Raw genomic sequence first — 12,604 nt, forward strand, 5'->3', positions numbered from 1 at the left:
AATGTATATTCGTTAGGTCTTTAATCTGGTCAAAATTAAGACTTCTAAATTTCATCATCGAAGAACTACTGTCATCATATGGAGAGACCTCTGTTTTTTAGGAGATGTGCAAGTAAATGTTCATCACAAGGTTTGAACTTTGGCATGTTTGTGTAATCTTAATTAAAATTATAATGAAAGCACGATGCACATTTTATAATTTTTCTTACAATTGGACATAGATTTTTTCAAATGTGAACTTTCTGCTGTTAAACTGATTTTTAAAATAAACTCTCATCTCAAATGCTGAATACCTGTAAAATCATTAGACCGTAACTTATGTAATCCCTGTGGGACATATTCAATGTTGTATGTTCATTTTTGAGCATCAAGTTCAATGTCGGATGAATTTTGGGCACAATGTCCTATGTCCGATTGCCCCAGAAGTGCAGTGGCTGTCAAATTAAGTTCGTAGAGTGCCTGCCTGAAACAGCAAATGCATCTTGCAATGTAAATCAAGGTCTTAACACATTTTGTACGATCCACCTGAAATTGATCAAGTCATAGGAGCTTCCAGCCAAATGTTCTAATTTAATAAAGCAAAATATTGCGGATGCTAGGAATCTGAAATAGTAACAGAAAATGCTGAAAGACCTTGGCAGGTTTGGCAGGATCTGTGGAGATAGGAAAACAGAGTTAAAGTTTCGCATCCGTATGACTCTGCCAGAAAGTTAATTAAGATCACTAAGTTCTAGATTTGGAAGTGGAATTATTGCCTTGAATAAATAATTCATTCAAAATTGATTGTTATTTACCCCTTTGTTTACTAGTTGAGTCATTGATAGATGTAAGAGTAATACTTTTAATTGTCCTGTTTTATTTCAATTTTATATTTTCCTGTTCCTATTCCAAAAGGATGGATCCATACAGAGTTACCATGGAATCAAAGGCTGCTGCTTCAAATCTTCTGAGTGCGCTGCATTCTTTCTATCAGTTTGGCCATCTGTGTGATGTGACTGTCCATACAGAGCACCTTGGGGTTCAAGAAGAGTTTGCTGCTCACAGGGCGGTGCTGGCCGCATCTAGCAATTACTTCAGAGAAATATTCCTCAGGGAGGAGCTGTCTGAGAAAAAGGAAACTACAGTCACCTTGCAAGATATTTACACTGAGGATTTTACCTCCTTTTTAGAGTTTGTGTACACAGCAAAAATGGAGATTGAACCTCAGAAAGTGTATCGAATGCAGGACATTGCTGAGAGATTAGAATGCAAAGATCTTGTGGAAGCCTGCGAGCATCTAAAGGTTGAGCTATCGAGGCAAAGCCCGGAGGTGAAGGGGCAGGTCTGCCAAGAGTACCAGCTTGCTGGTAGATCGGAAAGTGTTTGGAATACAACCGACTCAGAGCATCTGGATAGCCAGGAGATGGAGAGTTCATCCAGGATTGTAGCTGCACCAATGAAAAACAGACTTTGGGACAAAGCACCAAAAAAGAAAACCTTTGAAACCGGGCAGCCAGCGGTAGAACACTGCACACAACAGGGAAATGTAAAAGAAGTCACTGAGTCAATCACTGTTATTGATCCTAGCACAGGAATGGTTAAATCGAATACCTATACCACAGAAGAGGTGAACGAGGAAGATGCTGATGCTGCTGATCTTGGTCAGAAAGATGATTGTAAAACCAATCCAATAATCCATGCAGATTCCCCAGAAACACGAATTGTGATCAAGAAACTGCACTGTCTGGAAGATGAGGACGGAATGCATGATGAGCCTGAAGGCTCAGAGAATAACAAACTAAAAAAAATGACTAGGAGCATGTCCAAGCGAATGCCGCAGAGTTATACATGCGACAAATGTCACCAGATTTTTCAATTCCTGAAACCATATCAAACTCACATGACCGCCCAGCATGGCATTACCATTGTGGTAAAATACAGCTGCAGTATGTGTTCTCAGCTTTTTTCTAATCATCAGAACCTAAGACAGCACAGACTTACTGTTCACAACAATGAGCGCCCCTTTGCATGTTCATTATGCGACAAGCGATTTAAGCGCCAAAAGGACATCAATGATCATGTTAGGAGAGTGCACGAGAAGAGAAGGACTCCACAGACATGTCCTTATTGTGATAAAATTATTAGTTCAAAATGCGGACTGACGGTTCACATCAGAACACATACGGGGGAAAAGCCATATAAATGCCAATTTTGTCCAGCAAGCTTTGCTCAGAGATCTGCTTACAACACTCACGTAAGGTATTCCCAATTTCTGTATATATTACTGTTCCACTTTTGAAACTGATTTGTTTCTTTATATGATACCAATGCACCCATACTGGGGTTTTAAAAGGAAGTTGAAATCAAGACTAGTATTAAATTGTGGTTCCTAATAGTGGCAGAAAAAATATAACGTAGAATTCCTACAGTGCAGAAGGAGGCCATTCGGTCCATCAAGTCTGCACGGACTTTGACAGAGCATCTTAACCAGGCCCAGCCCCTGCCCTGTCCCTGTAACCCCACACATTTATCCTACTAATTCCCCTAGCCTACATCTTTAGGGGCACTAAGGGGCAATTTAGCATAGCCAATCTACCTAACCTGCCCATCTTTGGGCTACATAAACAGAAAATGTTGGAAATGCTCAGAGAGCATCTATGAAGAGAGAGCGTTACTGTTTCACTTTTCATGAAATATCTGCTTAGTACTTCCAGCATTTTCTGTTTATATTCCAGATTTCCAAGGTACTTTGCATGTTTGATAAAATTTGAAATAGCTCTGATATATCATTTTAAGCCTGGCACACTTTCCAACACACTGTAGATGGTGAGAGCATGCCCAACTCCTGAATGTTTGTTTATCCTTGAGGAAATGGAGCCATAGGATTCTGTCTCTCAGGAAATAAATCTACCTGATCATACTTTTTGTTTATTATGATGGGAGAGAGAACATCTCAACAAATTATAAGAAAGCAGCCAGAATATCTGTTACCATTGCCAAGAAAAGAGCTCTCTGCTGTCAAACATGCTGAGGTTTCAATTGCGTTGCCAGGGTTGTTAAATCCCCATTCTAATGCCAGTGAACAAAGTAATATTGTTTGACCCTTTGAATACTGATTGGGGAATAGAAATGAGTGCACTGACTAAGTAAAGAATGCAAAGCATTTCACGTTTTTAGTGGCATGAGTGCCAAAACACATTGGACCAGATCCTGTTGGAATGGGGCATCTTGTAACATAGAGCATTAGTTAGTTAGACTTTCTCCTACACCATTCAGTTCAAGGTTTTTGCACCATAGCTTGCTGGAAGCACAAAGCTGGTCATGTGGTCACTGCATGTGAGGCCAATGAATCATCTGGATCTTGGTTACATGTGGGACCAACCGTCTATCTCCTTAACCAAGAGATTTAAGGATTGAGAATGGAACAAGAACAACAGAGAAGGGGAGGATGAATTAGTCACATCAGGTATAGAAAAATAAATAAATAGGAAAGGAAAAAAAAGAGAAAATGCTGGAAAATTTCAGCAGGCCAGACAGCATCTGTGGAGAGAGAATAAAGACAACGTTCCGAGTCTGGATGACCCTTTCGGAGTCTCCAGACTCAACGTTGGTGGGTCTGATGCTGTTTTTTGTTTCAGATTCCAACATCCACAGTATTTTGCTTTTATCTTTAGGGAAAAAAAAATTCCAGCAAGACTTGGAACAAAGGGACAGAGCAAAAGAGTACTTTTTAAAAAAGAATACATTTTTTAAAATCTCAAAGCAATTGAATCCATGAAGGAATGAAATTGAGCCTTTTAAAATATTTCTTCCTGGGTCAGAGAGGTTGACTGGATTTGCATTAACAATTGTTAATTGTCATGCAATTAAAGAGGTACTTATGTTAATTACCCAACTTGGCTTTGTGTGTTGAGTTTAATGACCAGGTAATATGTAATTCCAGGAAGCTCTGTTGGGGGGTCTTGGAAATAAACGTGGCTTAAGAAAACAAATACCAGGGAGGGTGAGATGCTGTTTGTGAAAATCAAATGATAGTGCAGTGTTGTAGAGAAATGCAACTCTGTCAACCTTAATCACATGGATTTGCTGACTGATTTGCACATTAATAATACTGGGTCATTAACACGCTTTTTTAAAACATCATTCGGCCCATTGTGTGAAGGTGTTTTATGCTCATTTTGGGTTTTAGAAGAGCAACACTACACCTAATCGGTGTTACGGGTAATATATTAGCATGGATAGAGGATTGGTTAACTAACAAAGCAAAGAGTGGGGGTAAATGCGTGTTTTTCTGGTTGGCGATCAGTGACTAGTGGTGTGCCTCAGGGATCAGCGTTGGGATCGCAATTGTTTACGATTTACATAGATGATTTAGAGTTGGGGACCAAGTGTAGTGTGTCAAAATTTGCAGGTGACACTAAGATGTTTGGCAGAGCAAAGGACGCTGAAAGTCTGCAAGGGATATAGATAGTCTTAAGTGAGTGGGTGAGGGTCTGGCAGATGGACTACAATGTTGGTAAATGTGAGGTCATCCATTTTGGTAGAAATAACAGCAAAATGGACTATTATTTAAATGGTTAAAAAATTGCAGCGTGCTGCTGTGCAGAGGGACCTGGGTGTCCTTGTGCAGGAACCTCAAGGAGTTGGTTTGCAGGTGCAGCAGGTAATGAAGAAAGCAAAGGGAATTTTGTCCTTTATTGCTAGAGGGATGGAGTTTAAAAGCAGTGAGGTTATGTTGCAGCTGTATAAGGTGTTGGTGAGGCCACACCTGGAGTACTGTGTACTGTTTTGGTCTCCTTACTTGAGAGAGGATATACTGGCGCTGGGTGGGGTGCAGAGGAGATTCACTAGGTTGATTCCGGAGTTGAGAGAGTTGGCTTATGAGGAGAGACTGAGTATACTGGGGCTATACTCATTGGAATTCAGAAGAATGAGGGGAGATCTTATCGAAACATATAAGATTATGAAGGGAATAGGTAAGATAGAAGCAGGGAGGTTGTTTCCACTGGCGGGTGAAACTAGAACTAGAGGGCATAGCCTCAAAATAAGGGGAAGCAGATTTAGGACTGAGTTGAGGAGGAACTTCTTCACACAAAGGGTTGTGAATCTATGGAATTTCCTGCCCAGTGAAGCAGTTGAGGCTACCTCATTGAATGTTTTTAAGGCAAGGATAGATAAATCTTTGAACAGTAAAGGAATTAAGGGTTATGGTGAGCGGGTGGGTAAGTGGAGCTGAGTCCACAAAAAGATCAACCATGATCTTATTGAATGGTGGAGCAGGCTCAAGGGACCAGATGGCCTACTCCTGCTCCTAGTTCTTACGTTCCACTGTTCAACACTCACCTACGTCTATACATTATGTGCCTCAACTGTCCTTTCCCATCATTCAATGTGGATTTCTAAAATAAGAGGCCTGGCAATTGCCTGAATCTGTCCCCTCCAGTTATCCCTCGGGAGGTTGGAAGAATATTTTGCTGGGAGGCACTAAGCTACTTAATCATAGAAATCATAGAAACCCTACAGTGCAGAAGGAGGCCATTCGGCCCATCGAGTCTGCACCGACCACAATCCCACCCAGGCCCTACCCCCACATATTTTTACCCACTAATCCCTCTAACCTACACATCCCAGGACTCTAAGGGGCAATTTTTTAACCTGGCCAATCAACCTAACCTGCACATCTTTGGACTGTGGGAGGAAACCGGAGCACCCGGAGGAAACCCACGCAGACACGAGGAGAATGTGCAAACTCCACACAGACAGTGACCCGAGCCGGGAATCGAACCTGGGACCCTGGAGCTGTAAAGCAGCAGTGCTAACCACTGTGCTACCGTGCCGCCCAAGTTACTTAAGGTAACTTGGTTGAATAGGTGCATAATTATCAGTAGCAATTTTACATCATGACCTAAGCATGCTGAGTCAGCTAAGCATGGTTAGATGCAAAGATGGGAATTGTAATGGTGGCTTTATAAATGGGAACACAAAAAATGGGGGTCCTCCAATGCTTTCAATTGAATGAAGGCAGGTAGCTTTACTTTGGGTGGTGTTGTTGACTGTGCTGGACCTGTGTTATGAATAGATGGCATAATAATGTAAAGATAACATTATACCTGTTGGTAAGAATCAAAGATGTCCCGCTGTTTGTTTATCAGATCTGCCACTTTAGGAAAGTTGTCTCACCAAGAGCTAATAGTAACATGGTAATATTTTGGACAGGGTGGGACCATGTCATCGTGACACAGTGGTTAGCACTGCTGCTACACAGCGCCAGGGACCTGGGTTCGATTCCTGGCTCGGGTTACTCGGGTCTGCGCGGAGTCTACACGTTCTCCCTGTGTCTGTGTGGGTTTCCTCCGGGTGCTCCGATTTCCTCCCACAGTCCAAAAGACGTGCTGGTTAGGTGCATTGGCCATGCTAAATTCTCCCTCAGTGTACCCGAACAGTGTGGCGACCAGAGGATTTTCACACTAACTTAATTGCAGTGTTAATGTAAGCCTACTTGTGACTAATAAATAGACTTTAACTTTTCTTCTAAATCTCCCATTAGTTTCCATACTGTAATTTTAAAATCAATGATACTGAATGCTTAACTGTACACTGAAAAATTTTATTTGCGAACTTGACTGCTTGTGAGGATTGTAACAAGTTTTAATAATCAACCAATTCCCAGCACTCTCTTTCTTGCTCTGTTGCCCCAAAATGCTTATCCATTTAATACATACTCCCACAAGTTGCCCCTTTTACCTAATCTTGAGTGCACGCTAATTTCTGTTGACCTCTATCTGCCAACTCTCCACCTATTGATTAAACCTATACAGAAACATTTTTAAAGTTTCAACCATTGTTTAGTACCCAATTTGATCTCATCAACAATCTATCCTCGTTACTGTAACGGTGTCCAAGAAAGAATGAGAGGTTATTTGGACTGAAAAACTACCATCCGATCCTATATTATGAAGTTACTGAGCATAGATTGCTTCATTGATTGCAGAGTAGATGCCTTCGACACAGTAATTCATTCTCAACCCTGTGAGGAAGAAAAAAAATCATTTTCGTTTATTCCAAGTAATAGGGCTTAATTTAAGTATGCAAAGTGTTGTATTAATGTACAGTAAAGCCAGACTGAGAAATTGAAACCAGGTAAAATGCTACCGGTAGAAGCAAATGTTTGTTCCTGCCAACAGTATGTCATTAAAAGCAGAGATAACGATGCAAATAATGCTAGAATATTTTGTAACCACACTTGATGAAGGTGAAAATCATTATCACAAATATACTGTATTTTACTTTTACTCTGGAAGATGTAGCTCACTATCAGCTCTCCAACTGAGTTGATTATGGTTGGTCTGGGATCTGCAGCACAGTTTGTACTGCTGATCTGGCATAACTGGCCAGCCTGAAGCTATTGATGTGCTGTGTCAAAATGAGTTCTGAGATCAAATACTGTTATGGGAGGTTTTATCTAGTTTGATTAAAGCCTGTAATCTGCCATGTTATCTGAACCTTCTCTTCAGATTATCTCAAATGCAGGAAATGATCAAGAAATATTTTTTAAAATCCTAGAAAAACTCTTGTGGGTATGGCTGCAACTGCAGAGAAATAAAAGTTAGCGTTTTGACTCTTATTGGAAAAATCATGAAATAACTGGGTTTCTTCATAAAACTGCCTTTCACACATCAGTGCAGGGGGATTGTAATATGTTATATACTTATACCCAGGATACATCCACTTAATGTTAATCAGTCACGTGTATTATGCTATCAGATTTCAATATTTGATTTGTCAGGTTTTAATTATCTAAAAAAAATATTGTGGACTCTTTTTCTGAAATAAAATGATGACATAATCAAGCTTTATATTGCCAGTGATCAGTAAGAATGTTAAATTTTGTCTAACTTCATAAAATTGAGAAGCTGGTAATATACATAAACAGGTTAGTCACCTGGCACATTATCGTATCAAAAGCAGAGTCTGTCTGCAACATTTTAGATAAAATTAGATAATCATTTTAAAATCCAGACAAATACAAGCAAAAATCCATCAATAAATTTGCCTAAATTAAAAATTAAGCTATTAACAGGTATTATGCTGCCCATATCAGGAAATGGAGGTTCATTTTTTTTCTATTAAAAAATTGGTTTATTGTATAATTAGATTTGGTTGTATTCTGCTGGGACTTTGATATTGGTAGTAGTGAAACCCAGGGTGCTGGTTTATTTATGTTCATTATTTATCCTATAAAGAGAATTACGTTTTATTTTGGGCTGATTAATCACACTTGCATTGGACACCTAAAATCAATGATCATGGATAACAGGGGAGTCTTAGTGCTTGCAGAACGTGCTGCACAGTAGTTGCTAAGGAAGCAGTTTCCAACATAGAGGTTGCCTCATTAAAACTCCCTTACCATGTGCCGAATCCATGAACCCTTTGTAGCCAACGCAAAGCAAGGTTACTTCAGTCTTTCAAAATCAAAGTCTCCAAGATTGCAACTATTTTTTCAGATCTTTCTGTAACAGGTGAGGGCGGGTTAAAAAGAGATGAGGAAGAAATACAGTTTACATTGAATCAATGCGGAAAGGTGATTTGGCAAGGATATCACAGCAGGAAAAATTAGAAGGTGTAAATCAATAATGCTACATTATGCCGTAATTAAAACTGAGAGTGCTTTATTAAAATAACAAAATTCATAGATCTCCTTTAAAATTTAAGAACTAGCAAAAACTGAGCTCTTAAAAACCTTCAGTTATAACATTATCTTTTGAAGTTCTGATATTACAGCTGAAAGCAGCACTTAATATTGATTAAAGAGTTAGATTTAGTTGACATTAGATTTATTCAGGATATGTGAAACCTTGCAGGGAAATTGCAGTATAGTGTCTTCATAAACTAATACAGCGGACTAACTTAAGCTCCATTTATAGGAACAAGCAAAGATTAGATACCTCAGAAATCTGACCTTCATTTGCAACTTAAGTTACGAATTCTAAATCAGAAATAGTATCAACTAGATATTACTTAGAAGTCATTTGTTCACACATTGGCATTGTTTTCATCAGCCCTATCTTTCAAATAACATGACATATTCCTCCTTCTGTTTTAAAAATCAAGTACTTTATTTTCCTTATCTACTTTCTGATCCCATAGTTTCCAAATGCCACAACATGAAAGATAGCAGCAGGAGTAGGCCATTTGGCCCATCGAACCTGCTCCACCATTCAGTATGAGCATGGCTGATCCTCCATCTCAATACCATACTTCCGGTCTCTCCCAGTACCCATTGCCACCTTTAGTGTCTAGAAATCTCATGTATTTCTTTCTTACATCCAGGACTTTGCCACACAGCCTTCTATGGTAGAGAATTCCACAGGTTCACCATTCTCTGAATGAAAGAAATTCTCCTCATCTCAGTCCTAAATCACCACCACATATCCTGAGACAGTGACCCCTTGTTTTAAACTCCTCCTCCCCCCTCCCCCCAAGCCTGGGAAAAGGTCACCCCTGCACCCAGTCTGTCCAATGGCTGGCTGTAGAGATTTGCATTCTAATTAGTATTCTGTAACTTGATTTCTGTGTCTGTGCACTGTTGGAGAACAGAGACCACTCCATCTGACGAAGGAGCAGCAAGCTCCGAAAGCTTATGGTATTTGCTACCAAATAAACCTGTTGGACTTTAACCTGGTGTTGTGAGACTTCTTACTGGATTTTGAAGTCAGTGGCACAGGAACTTTCTATATCACAAAGACCACCTCTATAGCCTTTTCTGCCTTTGTTTGTACCGTAGCCTTTCCGTCGATTGGAATCCTCATTAAGGCCTATAATGCTTCCAGACCCAGCTGTTGCAATATTCTCCAAGCCAGTCTCTGATCGTCTACCTTCCATAGACAATGGCCAGTATTGGTTCTTGATCCATACATTTACATATTGAATTTAAAATTATATTTAACATTTAAATCCATCCAACACTTTGCTCCTCCTCAACCTCTAACCTTCTGTAGTGCGACAGCTACCTCCTTCTCCCCAGAGCTTTCTGTTCTGAGTACAGCTTGCACGTTTTCCACTTTACCCAACCATTAGTGGTTGCCTTCACCTTGGTTTTACTACATTAGTGTCACCATACATGATTGTTCCCAAAAGTGTGATAAATTATGAACTGGAGGATGATTTCAATATTGCTTATCTAAAAGTATTAGCGATGAGAAATCAAATTATTATATCAATCTCTGATCATATGAGTTTCACTTGTGATTTGATTATGTTCCAAGGAATCCAAGGGAGGCATGGTGGCACAGTGGTTAGCACTGCTGTCTCATAGCACAGGGACCCAGGTTTGATTCCTGGCTTGGGTCACTGCCTGTGCAGAGTCTGCACGTTCTCCCCGTGTCTGCGTGGGTTTCCTCCCACAGTCCAAAAGATGTGCTGGCTAAGTGCATTGGCCATGCTAAATTCTCCCTCAGTATACCCGAACAGGTGCTGGAGTGTGGCAACTAGGGGATTTTCACGGTAACTTCATTGCAGTGTTAATGTAAACCTACTTGTGACACTGATAAATAAACTTTAAACTTAAATTAGGTTTATGTGAACAGGAGAAAACTATTCATGAGATTTATGTTGTGATGCCATTGTACTTTTTGAACCTAGAAAACTACATTTAAAATTAAATGAGGTGTTTTTCTTTACAGAAAGATACACGAATCTGGCCAAGAGAAGAAGCAGCCATTTATTTACTGGAAAGTAGTGCCACAAGTAGAGAAGTCAGATAATGTGGCTGGTTTTGTCATGGACGTCAATAGTAACAGGGACAAATGGGATAGATCAGAAGATAATGACTTGGTCATGGATGTTAATGATAACAAAGAAACAGATCATGAAAAAGAGCAACAGAGCACATTCGATACAGAAATTGGATGTAATAATAGCAGTGAAATGGAAGACGAGAGAGGTGCAGGTACCAGGAATTCACAGAATAGTCCACTAAATCTCAAAGGAGCTCATGTTAAGAATGAAGATGATACTGGAGAGGATGAAACTGAAGACTTGGAAAATGACGACGATGATGATGACAACGATGGTGACACAGAATGTGAGTTAGAGGCTGAAGAAGAAAATAGTACAGACGCTGAAGATCATAATAGTAAAGATGAAGACTATCCACATGAGCATGATCCTGAACCAAACGATTCCGATGAGGACTTTGATGTGAAGAAAAACAGCAAGAGGGGAAGATCACGAAAATCAAATCACATCATTAAATGTGACAAGTGCGATGATGAATTTGATTCCAGAAAGGATTATGTTGTTCACTGCAAAGATGTTCACCAATCATTACCGGGGAAAGTCTATCACTGTGAGATCTGTGGGAAGGCTTTTGCAACCCATAATAGTTGGAAAGAGCATTGCGCTTGTGTTCACAGTGATGAAAGACACTTTGCTTGCACTCTGTGCAATGCAACCTTTAAGAGAAAAAGAGATGTACGAACTCACTATGCTCGGAAGCATGAAGGGCGTATCAAACGTCCGCTATGCTCTGTTTGTGGCAAAATTCTGAGCTCACGAACAGCACTGGTATTCCACATGCGGACACACACTGGAGAGAAGCCTTATGAATGTTCCATTTGCCATTCTCGATTTGCCCAACCATCACAGCTGAAAATTCACACAAGGTCATGCCCTTATATTTAGTTTCTATTTATCCACAATTTTCTTTCTTCCTTGCAGACGTCCATCTGTACAAGACATCCCTTTCTAAGCAAAAGGGCAAGCAGGCTTTCCCCCTCTGCAGACTTTTTCCTTCTAGTAGTGTGGACTAAAAGCAAACTCTTACTTCATTAAGTGTACTGTGTTGGTTGGATGGGTAGGTGAGCAGACAGGCAGCTGTCATCTCCACGTTTGCACCAACTTGGGTTAGAGCTGGGTAACTTCTTCCTGCAGCAGCGTTGCTTATTTGAATGTTTTTGCTATTCAACAACCTGTGCAAGAACTAATAAAGCTCATCACAATTGTTGGCTGGTGCTGTGTCACATCTCAGACAATTCTGGGACTTGTGGAGCAAGTGGCTTATCTGTACAATATTAGATTTATCCCTAAAGGTTTTCAGAATGTTGTAATAAACTTTTAAAGTGATAGATTAACTGTTGCATAATAGTTTTTAATTTAAACATATATATGTTATCTAATTATATTAAAATGTCGGATCATGTGGTGGTGAATCTTGTTTGTCTACGTAGTGTCTGTAATGTTACTTATTATTGCTTTCATAAGATTACTTATTTTGAATCGAAGGTCGTTTTAAAACCTGATATCGTTTTATACAAATTTCAGGTCACACACTGGAGAGAGACCCTATATTTGTGAGGACTGCGGGGCCTGTTTCACTGATAAGGCTAAATTAAACGGTCATAAGAGGACGCACACAGGTACAAAAATGTTGTAGGTATATGCTAAAATTATTGGTAGAATAATCATGACTGCTAAGGTAGTGAATTTCCTGATATTCTACCAGGAAGGCTGAAATAAAAAAAACTTGTTGACAATTGTCCATTCCAGATGTATTGGGAACTAAGGTCCTCCAGCCTCTCCAGATAGATACTATTGACATTGATTGTTACTGTTGGCCTGGTAACTA

The 12,604-nt window shown here is 39.8% G+C and overlaps 1 protein-coding gene across 4 annotated transcripts in view; it reads left to right on the forward strand.

Moving 5' to 3' along the window:
* LOC144504644 (uncharacterized) overlaps positions 1–12,604 on the forward strand; it is a 34,513-nt gene that overhangs the window by 11,565 nt on the left and 10,344 nt on the right. For all 4 annotated transcript variants that reach the window (XM_078230324.1, XM_078230323.1, XM_078230325.1 and 1 more), the window contains 3 exons: positions 895–2,238; positions 10,662–11,642; positions 12,301–12,395. In XM_078230324.1, coding sequence (XP_078086450.1) covers positions 896–2,238; positions 10,662–11,642; positions 12,301–12,395 — 2,419 coding nt within the window. In that variant the 5' untranslated portion in view covers position 895. The remainder of the gene's footprint in view (positions 1–894; positions 2,239–10,661; positions 11,643–12,300; positions 12,396–12,604) is intronic.

Source organism: Mustelus asterias, chromosome 15 (assembly GCF_964213995.1).
Source record: "Mustelus asterias chromosome 15, sMusAst1.hap1.1, whole genome shotgun sequence".
NCBI lineage: Eukaryota > Metazoa > Chordata > Chondrichthyes > Carcharhiniformes > Triakidae > Mustelus > Mustelus asterias.